The 27,662-nt window shown below is 41.1% G+C and overlaps 1 protein-coding gene across 19 annotated transcripts in view; it reads right to left on the bottom strand.

Annotated features, from left to right (window-relative positions):
- Positions 1 to 27,662, bottom strand: part of Dlg2 (discs large MAGUK scaffold protein 2) — a 1,644,347-nt gene that overhangs the window by 240,662 nt on the left and 1,376,023 nt on the right. For all 19 annotated transcript variants that reach the window (XM_057756268.1, XM_057756265.1, XM_057756266.1 and 16 more), the window contains one exon: positions 23,875 to 23,977. In XM_057756268.1, coding sequence (XP_057612251.1) covers positions 23,875 to 23,977 — 103 coding nt within the window. The remainder of the gene's footprint in view (positions 1 to 23,874; positions 23,978 to 27,662) is intronic.

Raw genomic sequence — 27,662 nt, 5'->3', positions numbered from 1 at the left:
AGAGTCTGGCGTATCAGAAAACACCCAGTGCATGCAATCAAGAAACAGTTTTAAAGAAATAATAAAATAGACTAGCAAGATGGCTCGGTGGTTTAGAGCAATGTTATGGCTAATAACCTGTGTTGGGTCTCAGCAGCCATATGGTGGCTCATAGCCATCTGTAACTCTAGTTCCATGGGATCTGTTGCCTTCTTCTGACCTCCAAGGGCAGTAGGCACTCACATGGTACCCATACATACATACATACATAATGCATACATACACACATACATATATGTTCATGTATGTATGTAAAAACATTTATAACATAAAATTTATATATAAACAAATAGGAATGTCTATCTTTATTAAAACAATCTGTAATATATCCTAAATTATGTATATAAAATGCCTTTGTGGAAAACGCACTATCCTGAGATTATGGCTTCTCATTGTCTTATTCATGGAATCCATATTCTAAGAGGGTTTTTCATATTATCTTGCTTGCATAGCTTACTGCTGAAGTATTTAGATAATTCACATTTGCATCCTGAGGAAATTAGATGTCTTTCAGAGGTCGGTAGAGTAACTGAGAGAGTTGGAAATAAAATCCAGGCCAGTCAACTTCTGGAGGGGGATTTTGTTCTTCCTCGTCTTGCCTCAGGTTTTACTGAATAAATGCCAGAGAAGTTGTCACTTTTGAAGACTGGTTGGGCTCCTCAGCCTACAGGCTGCATTGCTCACATTCAGAAATATTCCAGTGTTTGGGAAAAACCACTTTATAGTTCAAGGTGACTTAAAGGTGTGGGTGTGAACAAGGACACTCAGGGGCACAACAAGAATGCCACTAGGAATGTCATGGTGGGCTTTTAAAGTTAGGGGCTCAATTGATGAAGGCTTTCAAAGCTGAACAGATTCTCAATTTGTGGGACTCAGAGCCAGGGATCGTAATGCCTCTGTTGACTTTAGTGTTAGGGGATACGTCTTCATGATAGGTTGTAGGATTAGAGGGTTTTCTCACCTCCGTCTGTGATCTCAAAGTCCCTCGTATAGACCTTGCATCCTTCTTCTGTCTCAATGGTTTATATTTGCTTTGCCTCCTGCTTCCCATAACCGCCTGGAGAAAAGCTTGTGCCCAGCTACCTGTCCTGGAAGCACGATTAAGAAAACCTCAAAAAATCGGACTCGATTGGGGTTCAACTTGAGGATCAGAAAAATAAAGCAGCCAGCTACTGGCTCTCACCTTGACCTGGGTCCGAATATGACGATCCTGCCTCCAGGAAACCTCAGAATGAGACTGAGAACTATCTCCTCTCATTTTATAATCTCCTCTAGTTCTGGGATTAAGGGCATGCACCGCTATTGCCTGGTTTCTATGGCGAGCTAGTGTGGCTACTAGGGTTAAAGGTGTGTGTCATTGCTGCCTGGTTTGTAAGGGTGGCCAGTGTGGCTGCTTCACTTTTCTTATCCTCAGGCAGGCTTTATTCATTAAAATTCCCGTGAAATGCCACTACCTGTCCATGCACTACCATCATCTCCACTTGTTCCCGCGGACTGGAGTCTCCACAGAGGAGGAAGAGGGCACCTGTGCCCACTTGTGCCATTTAGGTTAGTTACATGGAGACAGTAATCTAGAAAGTCTACTTTCGAAGAAAAATTTACTGGCTAAAACTCTCTTCTTATTTAGGGGAGGAAAACCTCTGAATTTCTTGGTTAAGAAGTTCCCAGTCTCTCTGTTGCCTGTCAGCTCCGCCTACCACTGCTGGGTTGGTTGATGTTCTAAACTTGCCACTTCTTTTACTTATGTTCCCCCAACTCCCTCAGTCAGGGTTTTGTCCAGTCTCCCTGACCTGTTCCCCAGGGTAGTGTCCCTTCAGGTCCTGCGGTCCTTGTCACACTTTCTTCTTCCCCAGGCACATCGCCACTTCACACCTCAGATCTGCGCTCAGGCTGCCCATCTTGGATCACATGTCAATTCTACTGGCTTTTCCTAACGCAGTATTTTATGCATGAATCATGTGTGAAACCTGGCTCTGCCGTGGAAGGGCTGGGTGGTTTAAGGCGGATAGCTTAATTGTTCTAAGAATTGGTGCCTTAATCCACAGAAAGAGGGAATTACGAACTATGACCTCACCTGCTTTCTTCGAAGAGTAAACAAAATGACGACGTGTGTGCTCTGCTTAGTGCAGTGCTTGGCATAAATCTTAAGCCCTTACCAAAGGTCTTTATACAAAAAATTGAGACATTAAATATTACAATTCTAATCCTACTTCCCGTGTTGGTCATTCAGGTTTTGATGATCTCTCTCCCTCTTCATTCATAATACCCCTATAATCCTGTTATGTGTGCAATGTTTCAGAATGTTTGTCATTTGCAACACAATGGTTTAAAAATTAAATTAGTGAGTTTCCATCGTGTATTGTTATCATTATTCTATTATGTATATCACTGTATTTTGCCATTGTGTATTGTTATCATTATTCTATTATGTATATCACTGTATTTTGCCATACCCATTCTCCCCCATTACTCTCTTCTGTAATAAAATTTGTTTTAATCAATGTGAGTATTGACCTTTTGGTGGAGAAGAAACTATAAAATACATGCTTTCAATTGGCCTAAAGAAAGAATACTCTATTTTTAAAAAGATGTACTTATTTACCCATGAGAATTTGCCTGTATGGAAGTGCACCCCAAGTGTGCAGTGCTGGAGAAGGTCAGAAGAGGGCATCAGATTTCTTGGGACTGGAGTTACAGATGGCTGTGAGCTGCCATTTGGGTGTTAGGGATTGAATCCAGGTCATCTGAAAAAATAGTAAGTGCTTTTAACTTCCGAGACATCTCTCCAGGCCCAGAAAGCATACTTGAAAGGTCACATTCATCGGTTTTCACTGATTGATTGAAGTACTGATTGCTTCGACCATTCAACTGATAGCTATGAGTTATCTGCTGGATATGTAATATATTCCAGACAGAGAAGAAGAAAGATTCTGACCTAAAGGGGGAAAAATGTCATAAATCTTCACGACACAAAACAAAAGTCTTAAGCATCCATATAGAAAAAAAATACAAGCAGGTTCAGGAAGACAGAAAAGAAAGCAACTTTGAGCCCAGTGAAGGAAGAAGCCCTGAGCTGTCCTGGAAGCTGACCGGAAAGGGAGAGGTGCGAAGGGGAATGGCAGAGGCCGCATTCCTCGGGAGTGCAGGTGGAGAGGGCAGGCGCATGCCCAGGGAGAACAGCAGCTCACAGGGGGCCTTTGTAAACTCTTTCCAAAACTTGCTTGACCACGCTGGCTTTCTTTTGATCAACACCACTGTGACCTTGGGGGTTTTAACAAATGTGTTTGCTGTCCAGCTGTTTCTAACAATTTCTGGTTATGGGACTTGAGTATAGTGCGAGTTCTCCCTGTAGGGTACATTCCACTCGCGTTGCGTTGCTGTCTGTCATCCTTCCTGCTTCTATGAGAATTCGCCTTATTCTCTGGAGCAGTCGCCGACAGTGCACAATTATGGAATGGTAGATGGACCCTTTGTGGTTTGTCCTCACATGGTTTTAAACTAATCACTAGTTCTGCCGTAAACATTACAGCGGTAGTTAACGTGGACCAGCCGTCGAGTTGTCTTTCCTGGAGAAGACTCCATGGGTTCCAGGAAGTACACTCAAGCACCCAAATTTGTTAATTGCAACATCAGTAATTGCCAGCTCAGTCCAGCTCTGTCCCACACAGGGACACGGATAGGAAATTGGGAAGGGAGTCTTGAAGCCCCCTAAGGTGTTTTATTAAAATTGCCACAGCGTGGGATGTCTGGCTCGGTTCACGATGTTTGGAGGGCAGAGGACACATCCTGACTTTCCCTGTGTGGAGTGACTTTTATTCATCTACCTAAATCCGCGGCACTGGCAGAGGAATTCCTTGTAAGAAGCTCCCTGGGTACCATTATTTGTGCATATCATGAACCACCTTCTTGGGAGCTCGTGAAGGTCAGGGATTTAAAACCTCCACGAAGGGCAGGCAGCTGTTCTCACTAGACACAGTGATTGAAAGCAAACAAGCAACACTGTGTCAAACTTGAGGATTTTGGTTTAGAGTCCCAGTAAGAAAAGGCAATAAAATGAAGCCTCAAAGAGGCAAGATGACATAGATCACTGTTTGCATAGGAGAAAAACTGACCTAAATCCTAATGAATGTGCTTCTGCCATGGCTTACCTTTTCAACTCGTTCTTGTCACCTGGTCCCTCTCCAGTCTCACCATTTCGATGTACCATTAAAGCAAACAGAAAACAATGTCTTCATGTAGAAGGCCTTCTGTTCCAGCCCCTCATCTCCAACTCTGCTTCCATTTCAGTTTTCTAGAACTCCTTCTGTGCACAATGCAGCCCCTTCCTTCCCAGGTCTGTGCCTCCCTCCCCCAGCCTGTCCACTCGTTGACACAGAATACACCTTGAAGAGGCCTTTGTTTGACATCTTTTAATGCTTCTTCATCCTTGGGATAAAGGACAGACTTCTCAGCACCAAGATAAGGGGCCTTTCAGGGTTTAAGTGGCTTTTCCCTATCAGATTTATGCTGAGTAAGTTTGCTTGTTGACCTTTCAAGTCTCCAGCCCTCTTAACCCCGCTCTGTAGAAGAGAAACCAATAAACGTGGGCCATGTGTGTCTTCTGCTAGGTTTGGCAAGGGGAGAGCAATAACTGGAGGGCAGAAGGAGGGATGGTGGGCTTTTGTCTGCTGATGCCTGGAGACAGGATCTCAGCCTCGGAAGGTGAGCATTTTTTGAGGTCAAGAAACTCCCTCCTCTTTTTTTGACCTTTTCCTGTCTCAGAAGGATATAACTCCTCCGTGGGTAAAAGTCCTGGGTGTCTCCTGGGTTTTATTTTAACTTGCTTACTTGTTTGTAAATAACCAGTCTGTTGAAACCTTCCCAAAAGATTCACCTTGTATTTATAAGACGTTCCTTGTCAAGATTTTATCGTTGCCTAAGATAACAGTGGTTTTCTCTGAAGCACACAAGCCTTATTCTCGCATCTCTCGGGCTTCGGATATAGAGAGCTCCTTCCCTTTAAGTTATCATTGCCTGTCACAGGTTCCCACTGCCCTGAATGGACCATTCAGATCTTGACTTCAGTTACCAGCTTCTCAGAACTCCGTCCAACAGGACAAAGAGTTGTCCTGGCTCTGGCCTGCTGAATCATCCCTGGAGCTCACTGATTGTGCGTTTCAGAATAGATATTGCCTTTGAGGCCTGCAGTTGCCCCATTCACCCGTGTAAACAACCTGTCTACCGCAAAGTCTAGGACAAACATTACTTAGGTCTGACGACATTTTAATTGAATATTGAGATCATTCTCTTCTAATTCTTACTTGGCACGAAGCTTTCTCTGGTCCCCACCCCCCAACCATGAAGCTGTTACTATTGTTTGAAACGAGCAAGCACCACTGAACTATGGCGCACACACCCTTGTATACACTGCTGTACTTGTTTATTTTTGTTTGTTTGCTCGTTTTTAATTTTTTTATGTTTTTTGAGACAGGGTTTCTCTGTGAAACAGTCCTTACTGTCCTGGAACTCACTCTGTAGTCCAGGCTGGTCTTGAACTCACTGAGATTCACCTGCCTCTGGCTCCCAAGTGCTGGTATTAAATGTGTGAGCTACCACCGCCTGGCTTACTGCTGTACTTGATAAGAAACTCATGGTCCTGTGTCTAACTCTCAGATTATTTAAGGGTCAAGAAAAAGAAAGGGAAAAAAATGAAATACACAAATAAATGCTCTTTAAATAAGAGACAGAAACAAAACCCCAGTTATTTTGCAGTCACAAAGCCAGAGCTGTTCATTTTCTTTATTGTTTGAGATGCAATCTCACTCTAGCCCACGTTAGCTTGAATTTACTATGTAGTCCAGGATGGTCTTTAATTCACAGTACTCCCCCTGCCTCAGCCTCTGGGGTGTTAAAATAACAAGCATGTGGCACCACACCTGTCTCCTGGTTCTTACACGTAAGGTCTCTGCTGATTCTGATGTATAATCCTATATTTCTGCTAATTCCCCAAAATATACCTGCTATTGCTACATCAAAAGGTAACCTTAACATCCCACTCTCTCCCCCTCCTTTACCTCCCTGTGTTCTCCTCTCTCTTTCATCCTGTATCTCTCTTCTCCTCCCCTTTTTTTCCTCCCTTTCTCTCTCTGTCTTCTCTCTCCTTATCTCTCCCTTCCCCACCCTCCCCTCTCCCCTTCTCTTTCATTCTTGTCTGTTTCAATTTTAAAGACAGCATCTCACTGTACAGAACTCAACTCCTGAGTGCTGGGATTACAGGTTAACATCTGTGCAGATGTTCTTAATACACATCTGACCCTTCCTAACAGCTTCCCGATGCCACCTAACAGTGCAAGAATGACCGTGCCGTAGTTGGACTGTTCTGCTGCAATTTCAACCCCTTTTCAGCCTAATCATGGTATTATGATGTAATTGTCATCATGAGCTACCAATTGCCCTACATTTTGCTGTAAAGATTTTGTTGACTGCTACACTCTGTGCTGTGCATGGGATTGGAAACTGCTATACTATTCACAACGATGACAATACACACAAGCATAGAGTTTAAACATATAATTTTCATGTTATAACATCTGAGAGACTTTAAAGATTCAGGTCAGGGTCTGTGATACAGTTTTGGTTAGAAAAGGTAGCAGGTTTTGTTTGAGTTTGTTTCCTTGTTTTGATTTTGTTTCCCTTTTTTCTCTGCCAGTTTGGCTTTTGAAGCTGCAATCTCCCTGCCCACTCCTGAAGGCAAAGACCCCTACACTGGGCTTGGAACATTAATTTCACCTAGGGTCTATTATCGACCGAAATACAGCATTTTAGTAATGTATCCTAGGAGCTAACATTTGGGGCTGGGGTTTGGATAAATTAGGTTGAATCAAGGGGATCTCTATGATAGCTTCACTCTCATACACACATTTTAATTCCAAGTTGTTGTCTTGTTTGTAAGTAAGAATGATGTCATATCTCAAGTGCATCCAAAGATGCCCACCTCACTATGTCACATGTGACTCTGCCATGTGAATTCCAGGAAAATATGGATTATCACAATTTCATCATCATAAGATACCCATTTCAGCCTGGTGTGGTGGCAGACATATTTGATCCCAGCATCTGGGAAGCAGAGGCAGGTGGATTGCTGTGAGTTCGAGGCTAGCCTGGTCTATAGGGTGTGTTCTAGTACAGCCAAGGCTACACAGAGAAAATCTGTCTAAAAAAAACAAAAACAGAACAACAAACAAACAAAACCCCTGCATGTCTCAATCATATTCTTATATTTCTCAGTTAGGGATGCATGTTACCACTGAGAGATGGAATAGGAAGTAACAGTGTACCTCATCCTAGATGAACTTAGATTCATAATTTATTCTGCCGGACTAGTTGCCTTCTTTAAAAATCCCCTTTATTTAGGTGTGTTGATTTCTACAATGTTTTTCTTGATGCCTTATTCACTTTCTTGCCTTTCAGGCTAATAATTCAGTTTCTAAAACACTGAGTGACTAATGTGTGTCAAATTTCATGTTCTTATGGAGCAGTTCCATTATAAAATAGACATCGCACCTCGTCATGTTTCATGTTGTCAGATAGAACAACGCTGGCCAAGAAATAGAAGAAAAAAAATACTATGGATTCTGACTATGGATGGCTTGAAGGGGAAGCCATTTCTCAGTAAATGGGCTCCTCCCAGCTTACTGAACACCACAGTTGCATTATCCTGCAGCCAGAAGTAACCAGACAATGGCTACCAGCTCTCCTGAGACAAGAATAAAGCTGGGGTAAAATTCAGTGAGGGCATGGGTGATAATTGTGGGCAGAGTGGGAGGACAATTTTCAGCCCTGTCTTTCGCGCTCTTGACCCCAAAGAGTCCTGTTGTACTGTGGGTGTTGAGTTCATAATTGTGGGATGAATGAACATGTCTGACCTAGCATCATATCAAAGCAATATGAATGGTCCCCCAGACCAGTGCCCATAGGATTTGTGCCCAGGAGATTAGGAGTCTAATCTCAGTGACCTTGCCTTGGTAGTGAAGTTGGATGGGAGTCTCCCCCGTGCCAACATTTGTAACTTGTTATCATCAAGTTACTATTTCAACAGCTTATAAATATCAACTCATTTAGTCTTTGGATCATTTTATAAGGTTAGCTCAATTCCTAATTGAGGTGACTGCTGCCTAGAGAGGTTAAGTACCTTGTTGAACGTTTCACAGTTGATACGTGACAGGTCTAGGATCCGATTCTCGGGAGTCTGGCTCTATAGTAGACTGTGGTATTTACTCACAATGCCTCTTTATTCACTCAGCGGCTGCTCTGTATTTTAGCCACCACCTAGACAGTTCCTTTGAGGTCAAGATGTAATTGGTCTGTCTGTGATGTGAAAAGTGAGAAGCTCAGCCCCAGTCTGCAGAAGCTTAGGCTGGTAGGTGTTGGCAGGTGGAGAAGACATACGTCCCAGAAGAAAGTGACTTGGATACAATCCAGGCTTCCTGAAAGAGCCTTAACACTTTGTTCAAAATATGTATTTCATTATAGCATTAAAATGGCATCTTCCCTTGCCCTGCAACCCCAGGATACAGGGTACTGATGGGAGGAAAGGGGGCTAGGGGCCCGATTCTCTCTCTCTCTCTCTCTCTCTCTCTCTCTCTCTCTCTCTCTCTCTCTCTCTCTCTCTCTCTCTCCCTTTCATTTGTCCTCCCTCCCTCCATCCCTCCCTCTTTCCTTTCTTTCTTTCATTTGTTATTGGTCCTAGTATTGGAAAACAAAAGGGTAAGAAAGGAATGCTTGAGGGACCTCTCACAGCTGCAAGCCATCCTACTTTCAAACTCTTGGGATGAACAATTGACATCTCAATGAGATGCAGTATCAAAAACAAATGCTTTATATTCTTTCTTGCTTATATTTTATTTTATGCTCATTGGTGTTTTGCCTGCTTGTATGCCTGTGTGAGGGTGTCAGAATCCCTGGAACTGGAGTTAGAAACAGGTGTGATGTGGGTGCTGAGAACTGAACCAAGGTTGTCTGGAAGAGGAACCAGTGCTTTTAACCACTGAGCTTTATGGCTTTTAAATTACTGTTAAATGGGAGAATTAATAAAAAAAATAGACGATCAGATTTGTATGATAAATGACTCTGACATATTAGTTTCTGTCTTGCAAAGGAGAAAGATTCACCTTTTTAAATTCAACATATCTATCTTTTGTTGATACAATACATTATCAATCAAAAGTAGGACTCTTATGTTGTTTTTCAGTGTCTAGACAGGAAAGTAGTTTTTGCTTTGGGCTTGCCCTTGAATATACTTTTAAAATGTGTTCATCTGTGCACAAAGACTGTATTTGAACTCTTCTCTTAAGTCTTTAGCTCTAGCGAAGTGTGAGAGTTTAATGCAAATGTCCTAACACAGAGTAGGGTTCAGCACGCAGAACAACCCATTAGGCAAGCACAGAAGACCAAGGGCCCTTTGTCAGCCTTTGCAAAGGGGAGCTGTGTGTGCCTAGCAAGGGCTAGAACCGAAAGGCGAACCCTGCTCAAATGGCCTTCTCCAACTGGAAGGAGAGAAATTATCTCCTTTCCCCACCTAAAGAAAGCAAAGGCATTGGCATCACTACCTACACAGACAGTGAAGTGGTGGGCTCGCTTGTCTGGGGGTGTAGATGTGGGTAATAAAGGAAGAGCAGGTGCCCATGGACTGTTCAGGACCTGGCATCATAATGCCCATGCTGCATCCTTGACTTGGTGCTTTTTGCTCAGACACTTGGATGCGGACAACCACTGTTATCATATTTTCTTCTCCTAAACAACACGGTTATTAAGATTAAACTTGGGAAATTTCACTTGCTTGCTTTCACAGTTATGAGTTAAGCCTGTCTATCTTTGCTGTTTCTTTTTGGCTCCACAAGAATGCTGAAGTCACTCTGTTCTTTCTTCTTATCAGTTTGGAAAATGAGACCGTGTCTGTCTTTAATTCCATTAAGGACAGTTGAGGAAAAACATATGTGTCTTGTAATTGCCAAGAATATCTTTAGTAAACAAACCTTGTATTAATCTTTGAGGGTGCCTAGGCTTGCTATTGGCCTTCTTTTCATACATTACTATTTCTTAGTCTGTTCTTAGTCTGATTATATTTAAATATCTGATTCTTTCATCATCTTTACAATTTCTCAGCACTGTTACATTCCAATACTTGCTGCAATTATAACTCAACATATCATAATCATACCGTGAATTCTGCATGTTTGCTACAATTCTGGTTGCTAAGGCTCTGCCAATCAGTAAGGCCGTGAAATTGTTTCTTGTGGAATTTACTTTTCACTTGATCTAAGGGAGACTATAGGCAGATAAACCACAAAAAGAAAACATTTAGAAGGTAGCTATATGTTGTAAATGCTGTTAATGCTTTCATAAGGGCCGTGAAGGATTTAAACAGACCCTCATTTCACCAAGAGAAATAGCAAATCAACAGCAGAAACCCAGTCCCTCATGGTTTCTTCCCATGCATCATTGAGGAAGTTATTTACTCATATTGTGCCTCAGTTTCTTCCTCTCTAGCATGGGGGCCAAGGCTGGAGATACAGCTCAGTAGTAGAGTGCCTGCCTCCGCACACAGTGTCCTGGACACGGCATAAATGGGCATGGAACTCACCCTGAAATCCCAGCACTCAGGAGGCAGAGGTAAGTGGGTCAGAAGTTCAAGATCAAGCTCAGCTAAACAGAATCATTTCTAACCAAAAAAAAAAAAAAAAAAAAAAAAAGCAGGGACAGACATAACTCCCATTCCATAGCTAAATTAGGACTTACAGGGATGAACTATTAGAATATACAGAACAATGTATGGCATGCATAAGGTACTTGTCAGTTTTAGCCTTACTATTGTAGTGTGTCATTAACCTCTTTTTATACAAGAGAAATCTGGAGGTTACAGAAGCCCAAATGACTTTGAAAAGGTCGTGCAGCCAGAAGGAAGCAGAAAGCATTGCCTTGGATTCTAACTCCGCCCCTCAAATATTCTTAGTCTCTCTTTACAAGTATTTTTTTCTGAAACACTTATTATGGAAGCCCATTATATCCACAGTCTTGCATTGTTGCTAGAGAAAATATATATTTACTGACAATAAACCTCATCCTTTTTTTCTGATACACACACACACACACACACACACACACACACATTTTCCCTTTATCCACCTCTTTGTTTTACTACCGCCTTGAGATAGACTTTTCATTTCCTCAGCCACACACTTTATATAATTTGGCATGCATTTGTCCAAGCAGAATTCACTAATTACCAAGCCAACAAGCGGCAATGGGAAGTGCAAGCCTTTTGCTATCCCAGCAGCCTCTGCAGCAGGGCTGGGAGTGAGGGGAGAGCCTTTCCATTTCTGATGCCCCAGATTTCAGCCATTTTACCGAAATTCAAAATTGCTACGATTTTTCTTTTCATAACCTTTTCAGATGTCATTCCCCCTCCCCACCTCTAATCACAGTTCCATTTGGAACGAACAACATTCAGAGCTCTGCACTTCGCTGGTAATCTGAGTTCTTTTTATATCCAGTTTTAAAGCCTAATCACTACCCTCTTTCCTTCAATTGCTCAGACACTTGGTGTGTATTTTATTACACAACATCTTGCCAATTTGAAAGTGCTTTCTTGGAGTCAAGGGGAGTTCTGGAGCAGGCTCAGCGGCACAGTGCGGCTTGGCAGAGCGTAAACCTTGCAGATACACGTTTAATGAGGCTTCAAGGGAAACGCTAGAAAATTTAAGTGCCTCACTTCCATTAGTAGGAAGACCATGGTCTTCTGCACCTTTCAAAGCCAGAGTGGACTAGGTGAGGACCCAGAGGGAGGTAGTTAAGATCTTCCTGCTGGGAAATGTGGTGTTGCCAATGGGCAAGAGAGCCAGGCTGACCACGGTGGAAAATTTGCCTTGGGTACCTTATTATCATATTATATGCAGCTTTTTTTTTTTTTTAAGAATTTTATTCCCTTATCTGAAAAATAAAGATACAGTCATGTCTGTAATATCTTATGAGGATTAAACAGCATATCAAGGTATATTAAGGTATATCAAGATGTACACATACCAATCACTCCCTAATGTTGTAATTAATAGTGCTATATGTTCTCTCCATATTAGTTTGGCATTATTTTTGAGTGCATAAAGTAAGTTAGTTCATTGACATGTGGACAACTCATAGTGGTGCAGAGAAGAGCATTTGTGGGTTCTTTTTTGTGCCCAACTGCTTCTCACTTATTTTTATCTTTATTTGGAATGGATTCAGCTCCTACACAGACCAACCCCTTTTCATAATGCTTAGGTTTAAAAACAACCAATGCTCTATGACCAGGCTGGGCTTGAACACAGAGATCTGCTTGCTTCTGCCTCCCGAGTCTTGGGATTAAAGGCATGCGCCACCACTGCCTGGCCAGCATAACATCTGGATTTTGTTTCAGTCACGTTTTGATGATGGCAGGGAGAACATATTTTTTCTCACTAGCCAGTATCTTCAGCAGCAGCTTTTATAGATAAATGTGCTTCCTCTAAGTGCTGTTGGGTTTCTAGACTTGGCACTAACTGTAGGGCGATAAGGAGTTGTCACCAAAACTCTTCCCTTTCTCTTTTTGTTTGTTGGATGCATATTCCACCATGAATATGACTTATTTTTAAGAAATTCAACCATTTAAAAGAAGATAGAAATATTTAAGAATCAGATCAAAGGGAACATGACTGCCTACATTATTAAGAAGCAGCCAGTCATTTTATAAGGTCATTTCTTAGTGACCTTAAACAAGAGACATTAGGATAAGACTGTCATATAATGAAGAAAGATTATTATAAGTATCATCATGTGAAAATGGTTGTTGCACAAAACAAATTAACTCTTGACAGTGTTTTCAAGGGGCAATGTTAACCTTATTTCTTATCTCTTTAAATCCTAATGCCCTCTTTAGAGGGTACCGAATGTTCCATTTTTTTTTTCTCCAGAAAGACGTAGCAATTAATGAAGAGCAATTAAATGGAGGTTTCTTTTGGAAAACTTGTACCCTTGCTAATTTACAGTACACCGGGTACTATGATGGTCATATTAAAAGAAAAAATTTAATATTTATGCTATTATTCTGATTTTGAGAAGATGTCTTATTCTTGTGCTAGTTAATATTTTATGTTTACTGAGTGTATTTCATACCTAAAAAATTTCAAGGCCAATTTTTATGTTCATCTGGATAAAGCATTTGTTAATGTAATTTTTATTCTTTCAGAAACCATGCAAAACTGAGGGTGGTTTATCTTGAATTAAGTTTGACATAGGTTCTAAGGAAGCAACTATTTTTTTAGTTTACTTTTAATTTTATTTATTTTTATTTCACATGCATGTACGTATGTGCACTCTGTACATGCATGGTACCCTCGGAGGCCAGAAGATGTCCGATCCCCTAGAACTGGAGTTCCACTTGTTAGCCAGCATGGAGGTGTTGGAAACAGAATCCAGGTCCGCTGTACGAATAGCCAGTGCTTTTGACTGATGAGGTACCTCTTCAGCTCCCAGCAACTGTTCTGAATATTACAGATCAATGTTTTCCTTGTGGTTCTGGGGATCAGGCACTCGGCCTCGTACATGCTAGACGAGAGTTCTTATTACTGCATGTCCGGCTCCAAAGATGGATGATGGAGAGTTAGACATAAACTTAGTCCAGATCAGAGCAGAGTGGAGCACATCGTGCACACCCATCACTTCAGAAGGAAATCGCGCTCAAAGGGTTACTCTATCACACTCCAAATATTCTGGCTGTTTCCCCTGGTTCTGCTGGCAACTTTGGAAGGTAAATCCACTCCCACCTACAAAGAGGCTGCCAGTAATTCTAGGCTTCCCAGCTAGTAAGGTGTGAGCTTTCTACCGACCTTTATGCCAGTTTGTCGCCGTAACTTTTCCCAGAACCAAACTTCAAACTCAAGACTCCTGGATCCCCAAAGTTCTCACTAGGTTTTAATTTTACATGAGCCACATACATCTTGCGTAGCTCAGGCTGACTGTAAACTCGTGAGCCTCCTGCCTCCGTCTTCCAGTTGCTGGGATTACAGGTGTGCATTTTGAGACCAACTGAATTTCTGTATCTTTATTAAACCTATCTGTGAATCTAATGGTTTTATTACCTATTTTCTTCTTGAATCTGTCTAAATTTCTTCCTATTTTGTGACATCTTTGATCTAGCCAACATTGTTTCTCATCTAGAATAGTCAGATTACTCTGTGCATTTTCAATGACTCATGGCTAACCACCACCCAAAAATAGTCATGGTGCAATAAGGAATTAAGACTAAGTTTCTAATATTAAATTTATTTGTTGTATGTGTGTATGCCTGTGTGTGTACTTGTATGTGTATGGGTGTGCATGTACCATGTCATAGAAGTCAGAGGATAACTTACAGGAGTCTGCTTTTTCCTTCTGCTGTGTGGCTCCCAGGAATCAAACTTACATATAAGGGTTGGTAGAAAGCACCTTTACATACTGAGCCATTTTGTGAGCCCAAGAGTTAAGATATTTTGGGTGGATATAGAGAGATAAGAAAGAGAATTCATATAGTTTTTATTGCATGTAGTTATAGATCTCTGTGGTATTGGGCATTCATTGGAGGCTGTGGAAAATTAGTGTTCCCTAGATTGGGGATTCTGTGGTCTACTCTGGTCTATACTGTGCTTGCTGAAATACTTCCCATTTGATAGACATCTTTTGAAGAGCATTTTTAATCCCACCATTCTGGGGTTTAAAACATTTCAGTGACCTATTATTGATTTCAGAAGAAGACCCAAACTTTACATCTTGTGAGGCACAGCCTTCCTCTTTCTTCTGTCTTACATCTTGTATTTCTCCAGCTTCCTCTGGTTTGATTTCAGGACCACCAGTCCTTTTTCCCCCGGAGACTGAATTCATAGATATTTCCCTCCAAAATTATTCTTCCTCATCACTCCTTCTGCTCTGCTTTGAAAACTTAGCTCCCCTCACCCTTCAGAGAGTATTAGAGGCTGCTTTCTTGGCCTTCCGATTTAGGTCATGGAATTCTGTCTGGTCTGGTTTTACACACACTCGGGTATCTAGGTGCTAAGGGTTAACATCCATGCTCCCTTCTGTCTCGACAGCAGGCACGGCAGCTTTGGTCACGCCCCAGTGAGGTTTCATTTGGTTGACTGTAGGCCCATTCGCCATGTCTGTGACTCCTACCACCCGGCCTCTGATAGCCAGGGTTGCCTGCCATTTACTGGAAGACTTTAATGAATGTCAGCTGAATGAAGACGGAAGGAATGAGTTTTGCTCTGCCACTGCATCATGTCCCCAGTGTGTGCAACTCTTATTAATGAAGGAAGTCACTCCTAGCAGTGGGGAAATGAGGGCTCTGAGCAAACAGAGAGGGGCTTAAGAAAGCCATCTTGAGAACTGGGTGTGGTGTAGCGCATGCCTTTAGTCCCAGGGAGGCAGAGGCAGGTGAACCTCTGAGTTTGAGGCCGACAAGGTCTACAGAGCGAGTTCCAGGACAGCCAGGGCTACACAGAAAAGCCCTGTCTTAAAAAACAAAAAAACAAAACAAAACAAAACAACAACAACAACAAAGGGAAGTCATCTTGAACTAAAATAGCTTGGACATTCTTGTTTTTTTAGAAACCTAACTGGTAGAATCAATGAGTCTACCAGGAATCCTATTTGGATTAGCATTCCATGAGCCATATTAAAAACGGGCACTAAAAATGGACACTTTATCTTCCCTAGACTTGACTTTTCTATAGAAAACCTGCTCCTATTTGTAATCCTGAGCATTCAGATTACCTCTACTATTTCAGCATTCTGTATGTTTGATTTCCCGAAATAGATTTTTTTTTCATTTTACCTGCTTTTAGACTCAATCAATTTATTTTAAGGCTCGGGAATTATAGTTTAATTTATGAAATTAGTAAGCTTTGGATACAAGGGACCTATAAACTAAGAGCCATGCACAGTAAATTGTTGATTTAAAACTCCCTAAAAGAAAGAAGCGCTTTTATCTGAATTAAACTTGAAACATAAGAAGCTCAAATCCTATTGAACACAGAGCAACTTAGAGATACAAATCCTCTCTTTCTGTGAGTTTGTGAAAGCAGAATTTCTACACCTTTAAAAGGTAAGAAATAAAAAGAGGACACTTAGGAATTACCTGCTTATTGTAATTTTATATTTTCCTCTCATAACATGCTAAATTTAAATTTCATACAATGTCAGATCAAGAGTTTAGAGGATAATCTTGCCATTGTTAGTTTCAGGCCAGCAGGGTTTTATGTGACTGAATCTTATCTTGCCACCCCACCAGCCTCCACCCACACCACCAAAATCAATCTCTCACCACAGGGAACCAGGGTTCAGAAAGGCAGTGTGTCTTGTGCATGGTCAATAAGGCACTGGCTAGAGACTAATGGGCTGGAGAAACAAGTGTTTCATCACCTGCTTCTAAATTTTCAAACCAGCTTAATCGAGAGGCTACTCAATCAGATGCTTTGGTCAACTCGACTGGACGCCAGGAATATGAACTGAGTTTCCTAGGTATTTTAATCCGCCTGGGTTTGCATCCCTCTTCCACACTGTCTCCTGAAACCTGAGCTTCTGTATGAACTGGAAGGGTTAGCTAGTAAAGATTTTTTTTTCTGTAGCAATATAGTGCGGAATGCTTTTAAAGGCATTTCTTTCCAAGCCTTTGATTTAAGTATGGCAAATGGTAGGTGTGGATCCAAGGACCTTGATTTTCAGGATATTTCCAGCACATGGATGATTTGGCTCCTTCTAGCAGTGAGTAATCTATCCTAGTAGAGGCCAAGAGCTCCCCGCCTCCAAATTAACAAAAACAACAGCATATTTTTGTTGCTTTGATGTGAGTTTGATAGTTAACATTTCAAGAACAGACAACGAGGTCAGTGGAGTTTTCTGAGTTAAAAAGTGGTTACTGCTTCTATTCTGGCTGAACTGCTCAGGGTCAGAGTGGGTTTTTGGGATAAGAAGACAGACTCAGCATCATTAATCACCACGGTATATGGAGAGAAACTCTCATGAATCTACACACTCTGCATAGTCATATCCTGTTGATGAGAGCAGGGATGAGGCGATTAAGAGACCACAGAAAGGGCACATTGATTGAACAAGTATCTTGGAAGGGTTTTTTGTTCGTTTGTTCTATTATGTCTACAGTGTTCTGCCTGAAATGCCAGAGGAGGACACCAGATCTCATTATAGAGAGTTGTGAGCCACCGTGTGGTGTCCCATGTGGTGCTCTTAGCCCCTGAGCCATCTCTCCAGCCCTTGGCAGAGTTTTTAGTTGCTGGTCTACGTATTACCTATTATTAGATGTGTGTGTATTGGGTGAGTGGGAACAGAGAGACAGAGATGTGGTTGTAGAGAAACATATTGCTAAGCAATACAAATTCTAGTGTCATGTGAACTTAGCTTCCTTATAGTTCACTAAAAATTATTATATACCATTCATGAATAAAACCAAAGTTAATGTAACATATTTAGAAATGTATTATGCTGGACATTTCAGAGCATGTAAGGATGAGCTCATGGATGAGGGATGACTTGTTGGATGGATGACTAGATGGAGGAGGGGTAGCACATGGGGGAGGGATATGGAAAAGAAGAACTCGTGATATATTTGAAGTGTTTAGTTAAGTATTAGTATTTCCAGTCTGGCATGTATTTTTAAATCAAAAATAGTTGCTTACACATGTGATATTGACCACGATATACAAACAACGACAATTAGAAGTTATCAGCTAGATGTGATAATAAAACGAGGAAGCCCACCTAAGAAGTTTCGACCCATTTACGTTCTCAGATTATAAAACTCTTTCTGGAATCTGCTTAGGCACAGAGCTTTGCCAGCAACTCTGGTAAATTCAAAGAAATAAGGAGACGAGGAACTGCTCAGCTAGTCCTGGCTTCAGGAACAGACAGAGCCCCTTCCTATCTGGACACTGGCGGGCTGCAGTCCGGCACTGTGTCACAGGGAGAACAGAAGAGCTCATCTAGAAGGATCCTAACAACTTTAAATTTTTATTTCTTAGCAATTGTAATGAAACTACACAGATTCCGGTTCATTCATTTACTTTTGTGCATTAGAAGTATGAAGAAAAGATCCAATGTTTGAGAGAAAACTTTCAAACAATGGAGCTCATGCTGCTTTATCGCCTGAGATCAAGGATCCTTTCTTCGGAGTCTGAATTTAATATACATACATACATACATATATATGTGTGTTCTTCTGAAAATACCCCACCTACCTTATTCCTTTAAAAACAGGAGAGAAAACAGGCCCATAAGGATGAAATAGCATATGGTCTGTACTAGAAAACAAGCTTTCTAATCCCAGGCCAGAGTTTGGGTCTTTTTTAACACTCTCTAGGATTTCTGACCAAATTCCTTAGCTGGATTTTGCCAATCTTGCTTGAGCATTTAAGATACAATTATTTGCCTTGGTAAAACATTTTTACATGCCAAAGCGACTCACTCACACGCATAAACCTGCAGCTACATTGATTTAAGAAAGGGTTACACCTCACAATGTAAACATGCTTCTTCTATGGTGTAGGTGCCCACATTTTTGAGAATCTTTGGGCTACAAAGCCTATTTTTTCAGCTATATATTAACTTAGAGCTTCTATTCAATAGGTAGTCCCAGTAACGTCAGGGTTTCATGTTTTTATGAAAGAAGTACATTCTATTCCTTTGGAGTTAGCATTATGACTTAGGAGGTATGAGCAAGTTTATTTAAGTGAGTTTCTGATTTAAAAAAAATAATTCATTACTCTAAGAAGTTTTATAGCGCTGCCTTAAGGACTTTGCCTTGGTCTACAGAGGCATCTGCCAGGAAGGGATTGATTCTTTCTTCATCCTCCCTTCCTGTTTTTTTTTTCTTACCTTTAGTAGAGGCCACACTATAGGCAATGTGGGCAATGACACGGGACCAGGTTCAGTGTCTCACTACCTAAGGAGTTCTAGCAAAAATACGATCTTCCTTGATAATCTATATTTAGAGGGAAGACATATACAAAGCGGAATGACACAGAGGCTTCTGAAATCCCCTGCCATTGTACCCACCCCTAGCAAAACTAATGGGTTAGGACCAATCACTGAATGACACACCCCAGAAATAAAACCAGTTGATATGGCTTTATGTGACCTCCTAGTGCTTCAGATAGAGGAAGTTGAACACGGCGGTATCAGATGACAATGTTTGCATGGACCCAAGTACACCAGAGCCACTTTTCAAACTTTCATATGAACACAAGTCATCTGGGCCTCTTAGTAGATTGTAAACTCTGGCTTGTGAAAGTTGGGTTAACACTTGTCTATGTTGCTGGCCCAGGTACCAATCTGGTAGAGGGGTACTTCAATAACATCATTTCTTTATCCAGTTGTCTCTGTGATACCTCATCAACGCAATTTTCCACAATCATTCAATATTTTCCTGTCACTCCCATCTTCACTTCTTTGTGCTGGTTGTCACCACCCGGCACATAAGGAAGACTGTTTTGTCATTTCCCTGGCAGCATAGGAAGAGTCCAGAAAGAGAAAAGAGTATCGATGGGCTGAATCTGGAAGTGAAATCATGAGCGGGCTATTTCAATTTCATGCAGCAAGTCTTTGGGTTTTTAATTCCAGGAATCTGAACACCTTATTAAAGAAGAAAGGGTGGTGGAAAGCAGGTCCTCCCACTGTCTATACGAGCAGACACTGCTACTGTGCACTGCACACTGAATGAGACGGATGGTGGACAGGATGATGTAGCCGAAAGGGACCAGGCTCGTTCTGAGTAGAACTGTGCATAAACAATGTTTCACTTTGTAGTACAAAACTCACCAAGAGAAGACATTTATTGCTACATTAAAATGACTATAATTACTTGAAAATCCATGCTAAGAACTACAGAATTTTAACAGTTGGTATTTTGCAACATACTTTCCTTCAGTAACTTTTTTCTTTCTTTGGAACAAAAGTGAAAAGTCCACGAAAATAAAAATTAGGATTCCCTCTGACCACCAATATCTTTGAGTGGAAACACAAATATTGAGGCTTATAAATCTCTCACCACTAGTTTAGCAAGTCTTAAAGAAATACCTGTCACAGCACCAGGGAGACTTATCAGTGAGCAGAACACAGATAACGTTTGCTTGCATGGAACCGCCATCCATCTTGAAGCTCAGCAAGATACTCTTTTCCCCTCCTTTCTAATACAAATCTCAGCCATTTGCCAAGGAGTAGTTCCATTCCCACATTTCTAGCTATGCCATTTCCGTGTTGTTATGGACCATGTAGGCTTATCCTCTCTATACCATTTCATGATTCTTAGAGATAGGGTTTTTTACCATAAATTTTGCTCATATTTATTGGGAACTCGTTTCCATTATGCATAATAAAGTATTTCTATTTAGAATGTGAAAAAATTACTTGGGAATGAATAGCATGCAATATACTTGAGGTAGAAGACAAAATTTCTAAGTATCTAGGAATATTGAATAAAGTATTCAGTGGCTTCCCCATTAAGTCACCTGAAAGTGACTGAAAATGTATTTACTAGAAGCACAGTCCTTCCTTCCTTTCTTCTTCTTCTTCTTCTTCTTCTTCTTCTTCTTCTTCTTCTTCTTCTTCTTCTTCTTCTTCCTCTTCCTCTTCCTCTTCCTCTTCCTCTTCTTCTTCCTCCTCCTCCTCCTTCTCCTTTTTCTGCTGCTGCTTCTGCCTCTGCCTCCTCCTTTTCTTCCTCCTCCTCCTCTTCCTCCTCTTCTTCCTCCTCCTCCTTCTCTCTCTTTCTCTCTCTCTCTCTCTCTCTCTCTCTCTCTCTCTCTCTCTCTCTCTCTCTCTCTCTCTCTTCTGTGTGTCTGTAATACATGTGTGTACATATGGGTGTGAGTGCAAGTATACACACGCCATTGGGTGTAGTAGAGGTCAGAGGATAACCACAGATGTCAGACCGAAGTTCTAATTTACTTGAGACAGGATCTCTTGTTTGTAAGTGTATATACCAGGCTTGCCTGTGAGCTTCAGGGAATTCTTTCTCCATTTCCCATGACATTGTAGGTGTGCTGGAATTACAGATGTACACTACCAGACCTGGGTTTATGTAGACTCTAGGGATATGAGTTCAAGTCCTCAGGCTTGTGAGTCAAGCTCTTTATCCAATGATTTGTTCTTCAGCCTAAAAGTCTAGTTCTTTACTACTCCAAATGAAATGTAATAAGCCAGGTGGTAGCAGCACACACCTTTAATCCCAGCAGGCAGGTATCTATGATTTGAGGCCAGCCTGGTCTACAGAGTGAGTTCCAGGACAACCAGGGCTACACAAAGAAACCCTGACTCAAAAAACCAAACCCAAAACCGAAAAAGAAAAAGACATGTAATAACATTTCAGTATTATTACCAAGGTTACAATACTGACAGAAATGAAAGAGGCCAGATAAGAATTCTCTAACAAGTCAGATGGTGATGGCACACACTTTTAATCCCAGCACTCAGGAAGCAGAGGAGGATGGATCTCTGTGAATTCAAGGCCAGCCTGGTCTACAAAGTAAGTTCCAGGACAGCCAGAGCTGTTACACAGAGAAACCCTGTCTCAAAAAAAAAGAAAGAAAAAAGAAAGCAAAGAAGGAAAGAAAAAATATTTCTTTAATGAAATCTCATAGCCTTCATAGCATACTCTTCAATTCACTTGTTAATTTAAAAGTAAATTGTTTGTTATTTCCTTAAGCTATTTTGCAATTTAAATGTCCTTAGACAACCAAAACAAAATCCAATCAATCTTTCATTCCGAAAAATAATTTACTTCAGGCTTGACTACCCATGAAGTTTACAAAAGGGAGAACGAAACTGATTGCTTCCTGTTGCTACTGCCTCATTTCCAACAGACACAAAGCTATGGCACATGAGGTCCCATTAAATCAGGGCCATCATCCTGTGAATGCCTTCTGTAGGTTGACACTGCGAAAGATGCCTGTTGTTATTGGCAGGTTTCGTTATAACCGGCAATTGATGTGATTCGTAGGACACGCTTTTCATGGGCATCTTGATGGAGTGGAGTCTGTTATTCCTCTGGAGTACAGCACTTAACAGGAAGCTGGGGCAAGTTCCAGGGGAAGCCTGGAAATTTACACTGTGGAACTAGGACATGGTAGCTTCAGTTCTAGTGCTCCCAACCACCCAGTTCAAGGTTATTTAAACACTGGCTCAATGAGTAAGCTTTCTGGTAGTGTAACCAGGATACTAGCCATCATATTAGTCTGTAGAATTACCTTAGGCGACAGTTTCAGAAACAGAAACAGCCAGGGATTTAATCCCTGTGTTGCCGGATGGCGAAGGGCTTAGAGTTCAAGGAAGAAAGGGACCTTTGAAAACATGGGAGATAGTATGAAGCAGTTCTCACTAGGATTGATAAAGAATTTGTTAAATTACTCTAATCCATTTTCTGTTTTATAATAGATACTTTTGGAAACACTCACTCCTGTTTGGGGAAAAATGCACCAATATTTAAGAAGCAGCAGGGGGCTGGAGAGATGGCTCAGTGGTTAAGAGCACTGACTGCTCTTCAGAGGACCAGGGTTTGATTCCCAGAACCCCCATGGCAGCTCGCAACTGTCTGTGACTCTAGTTCCAGTGGATCCAACACCCTCACACAGACAGACTTGAAGGCAAAAACACCAAAGCATATTAAATAAGTAATTTAAAAAAAAAAGAAGCACAAAGACTTCCTAGCAGGGTCTAGGACACGTGTGCTCATCATGCATTTAATCTTTGACCACCACGCATGCTCTCTTTACCAGTTCCTTGACCACATGACACAGACTGACAGGCCCGTGCATTCACTAAACTGTTTTTTGTTCAACTTGCTTGCAAATTCTGATTCTAAAGTCAGGAGCAAACCAAACCAATATGGCAATAGGTACAAGAAAGAATTTTATTTATTCCTTTGTAGAGCATGCTGTTCTACCTATAATTATAAAATCTAGGTTGCCATAGACAAGACCCAAACTTCAACTTTCCATCGACACACAGTGACATGAAGTTAATGAGGAATAGTCTCTCAGAGCTCGTCTCTCCAAGTTTCTAATCACATCCTCAGCTGTTGAATACGCTCTGTTCTTAGCCAAGTAACCTGCATTTTGTGAAGATGAAAGCCAAGATCTAACTCCACGGTGTTGTGTTTATGTTTCATTAGCAAAGGACTATTACACACCACACAGACACACACACACATGCACAAACACACACACACACACGCACTTTTCACTTCCCAATTGTATCCCTGAGAATCATTCTAATAATAGCAGATATCTAAATAAAGAAAGAGCTAATCCCATTTGGGATATGTCATCAATGTGCAGTTGGCCAATCCAACTGGTAACAGCGGCATCTCTCCAAGGACCTGTCTTTTTTCTCTTCAGTTATTGATCCCAGAGAACGGCGTAGCTGAGAAGTGGGTGGAACATCGAAAGACATATTAGCATTAATCAGAATTAAGGTATTGCCTTGAGCAGAAACAGTAGTCTACTTAACAGAGAATTTGCTTTTCCAGTATCCGTTGGTGACTAGAAGCAATGATAAATGCAATAAAGCTGGCTGTGGTTTTGGAGGGTTTTGAGTTCATCTGTTCATATGAGCTTTTTTAACTGCCCAACATTCTCTTGGAAGATTAGGGGTAGCAGTTTTGTGAGATTTGGGGACGCTAATCAAGTTTCCACCGTAAGTAGTTTAATTGCCCAACATTCCTGGTTGTGGTCAACATTGGCACTGGCAATCTGTAATGTAGCCACAAAGAGCCATTCTGGAACATTCAGAGCACGAGTGTGGACTGACCTTCAGGTTGGTATTGTGCTATGATTGTCACCGTCTGCCCAGCCCCCTTCAGTGCCGCAGCTGCCTGCTCATGAGAGGCTCCACGGAGATCGATGCCGTTCACCTAGAAGACAGACCAGAGTTTTAGGCACAATGTCTGCATTCTGACCGACAGAATGCAGATGGCTGAAAAAAGTTTTCCGAAATTAATAAACTATCTAAAATTATACCACATCCCTCAAAAAAAAAATTCCTCCATTTCTCATTGAGGTGTGTCTTAGTTGAGTGAGTTTCCTAGTCATGATTACTTTTAGAAAGTAGGGGTATGCAATTTCATCTGGTGTTTGTGGCACAGCCTGGCTGGCTTGGAAGTATTGTGTCTATCTCTATCCACAAGGGTCTTAGTGTGTGTATTACTATTTTCCCATGGGTTTCCCAGATTTCTGGGGCAGAATGGCTTTAAAATTAGGGGTGGGGGAAATGATAATGAAGAGAGGCCCATGTAATACCACAGACAAGTGCGTGCCGACAGATTCATACATTCAGACGACGATCTGGGGAGACGGTAGGGAACGGGGCTGGCTTGCTGCCAGAGCTCTCTCTTTGGGTAAGTGCCTAGTCCTGTCATATGGAGCATGGTGAGACAGCCCCGAGTCCTGTTCCAAAATAAACTCGACTGGTCCATTTCTCATGCCCAATTCCGTAATGAATTCTGACAAAATGAAATAAGGAGTGCCTGGAGTTTATTCTGCTGTTGCTAAGTCCCATTTTGGAGCCCAGACTGGAAGAGAGGCAGAGCATCTATAAAACAAACCCTCGACTCTGCCAGGAAGGATAAAATCATCAGCAAGTCAAATTCAATGAGAAGCCAAAGTTCAAATCTTTCTGCAAACAACAGGGCCAAAAAGTCATCAGGATGCAATTGCCAAGCATCCGGCGTCCCTCTGAGAAGGCTCAGAGGAGAACAAGAAGCTTACCTGGCGGAAGGGAAAACACACCAAGTCTGGCTTTCTAAGCAACACAGATGGCATCCTCACTGTGTTTCCTTTTGTACAAGAGAAGACGTTAAAGATGCTCAGCTCATCTTCACGTTCAGTATATTCTCTTGCCTTGGCTGTGGGCAACTGTCTTTACTAGAGACTCTGAGTAGTTAAAGGAAGGGCGTGGTTACCGCTTTGTTTCCCTAACTGGCTTGACTCACCTGTGATCTTCAACTTTACATTCTTGTTCCCTCAGAATAATGCTATTAACGTCTCCCCATTAACATCTATAGTTTCTTTTGCCTTTCCTCTGGAGTTCTATCCTGGTGAATATTTTCCTGCAACCACTGGCTATGTTTTAGTTTGGGGGCATTCACTGTGTTCGGCCTGGCACACTGTGCTAACCATTAAATGAGTGACTGCCATATCATTCTCCTCCCTGAACCTGTTTCCTTTCACTTCGGAAGGAAGGAATGGTTAGGCTACTAGGGTCTAAAGCCCCTCTTGCAGTAGGCTCACAGGGTTGCATACTTGATTCCTAGCTAGTGGCAGTATTAAGGAAGGAAGATCATGGAATTTTAGGAGGTTCAGCCTTGCTGGAAAAAGTACATCATTAGAGACAGGCTTGGAGGCTTTATAGTCTCATCCTACCTCCCTGCCTCTGCTTCCTCTATGTTGTTGAGATGTAACCCCTTCCCTCTGGGGTCATAAGCCAAAGTAACTCTTTTTTCACTATTAGTTACTTTAGGTTGAAGTATTTTATCATAATAAGAGGAAAGGAACTAACAACTACCCCCGCTCCCCGCCTTGAACTGAGAAATTCTAAGCTACTCATTTCCGAGACTGCTCAAGATGGTGATGGGTTGGTCAGAAGGATTCTGGCCAGAAGGGTCAGCAAAGGCAGATTTGTCTAGACTTTTGCCCAAAGCAAGCTCAACTGAACAAATGTAAGGCGCCAAATAATTTTAAATAGTTTCTTCTCTGGTAAAACAGTTAACTATTGTTAAAAATGGACGTTACCAGCCGGGCAGTGGTGGCGCACGCCTTTAATCCCAGCACTCGGGAGGCAGAGGCACGTGGATCTCTGTGAGCTCGAGGTCAGCCTGGTCTATTGAGTGAATTCCAGGACAGCGAGAGCTACAGAGAAACCTTGTCTCAAACAAACAAAAACAAACAAAAACAAAAAGCAAAAGAATGGACATTACCAACATAAAATTTCCAAAAATCACAGAAGGAAAATGAGAGTGACCTCTCACTGTTTCCACTTTCACAGGTGGCTACTGCTCTGGAATTCTCCTACGTGAAGCATGTCACTGTATCTGAATTTCTGGTGTTCTCACTACATAAATACTTATCTATGCCTTTTAACTAATGGATTAGGTATTATATAAATACGCAACTTGTTTTGGTTATCACTTAACAATATATCTTGGGCATCTTTCATACAAGTTCATGTCATTCAAGGTTGGAACTGGAAGCCTACACTCTGCGTGGTGAATGATCTACAGTATCTCAGCGAGATTCTTGCAGACACGGTTAAAAATCAGTTCCGTTTTCTTTGTAATACATTTACGGATGTCTTCATGAAGGATAAATTTTTTGGACATGGTCTTGGTAAGACAAAGGGTATATGACTTTTAAAAATTTGTTATTGTACAATTAAACATTATTATTTATAATTTAAATGATAAAAAGAAAACCAGAAAGGCAATAATCTTATTTATCAATAGCATGTTGATATAAAATGGAAATAATGCAGCTATATAATACCCATGCATAAAAATTAAATCAGTATTTAAAAAACACAAAATAAATATCTTCCTATTGTTATCTCAAGAAGTAACTCTCTGGGGGCGGGAAAGATGGTTCCGCGGTTAAGATTTGCTCATGAAGAAAATCCAAGTTTGGGTCTCACAATCAGAAGGCAGACAATCACCTATAACTCCTGCTCCAAGTGATCCAGTGCATGCCCACGCACACACACACACAAACACACACATATACACACATAAATAAAAGTCTTAAAAATATAACAATTATTTCCTGTTTATACTACTCATTACATTGTCATGAATATAAAACAACTTATGCAATGTATGATTAAATATTTAATATAAATGACAGCATGCTGTGTACATTGTTTCATGTCTTCATTTTACTCGGTGAGTTTTTCTGAGTAGTTGCCCTGAGACATGATGTAATATTCCCCTCTGTATGCTATGAATATGTTTTATTACCATTGATTAATAAAGAAGCTACATCAGTCTATGGCTGGAATAGTACAGAGAGAAAGTAGGCAGAGTCAAGGAGATGCGATGTAGCTGCCAAAGCAGAAAGATGCCCAGAACCTTTACCGGTAGGCCACAGCCTCATGTTAATACACATATTAATAGAAATGGGTTAATTTAAGATATAAGAGTTAACCAGAAAAAATAACCAGAAATATGTCTAAGCTATTGGCCAAACAGTGTTGTAATTAATATAGTTTCTGCATGATTATTCAGGTCTGGGCGGCCAGGAAATGAACGAGCAGTCTCCGTTTATATCTCATTCATCTTAATGCTATATGCTTTATGTCACTAGTTCACAGTTAATAGATACACTGGCTCTTTAACACTTTGCTATGATAAACAATTCTATAATAAACAGCAATAACAGAAAGTTGAACAAAGGTAATTTTGATAGTCACTGTCATTACCTCTAAAACTGGGGCATGAATTTATATTCCTACAAATAAAATACTTTTGTTTTTTTCTACTAATTAATTTCATATACCTCAACATTTGACTTTTTCCATTTTGGTAAATAAACAATTAGATTTTTAATTAG

The sequence above is a fragment of the Chionomys nivalis genome, chromosome 23 (assembly GCF_950005125.1).
Source record: "Chionomys nivalis chromosome 23, mChiNiv1.1, whole genome shotgun sequence".
In the NCBI taxonomy this organism is placed as follows: domain Eukaryota; kingdom Metazoa; phylum Chordata; class Mammalia; order Rodentia; family Cricetidae; genus Chionomys; species Chionomys nivalis.
This window is presented reverse-complemented; position numbering and strand designations above follow the sequence as displayed.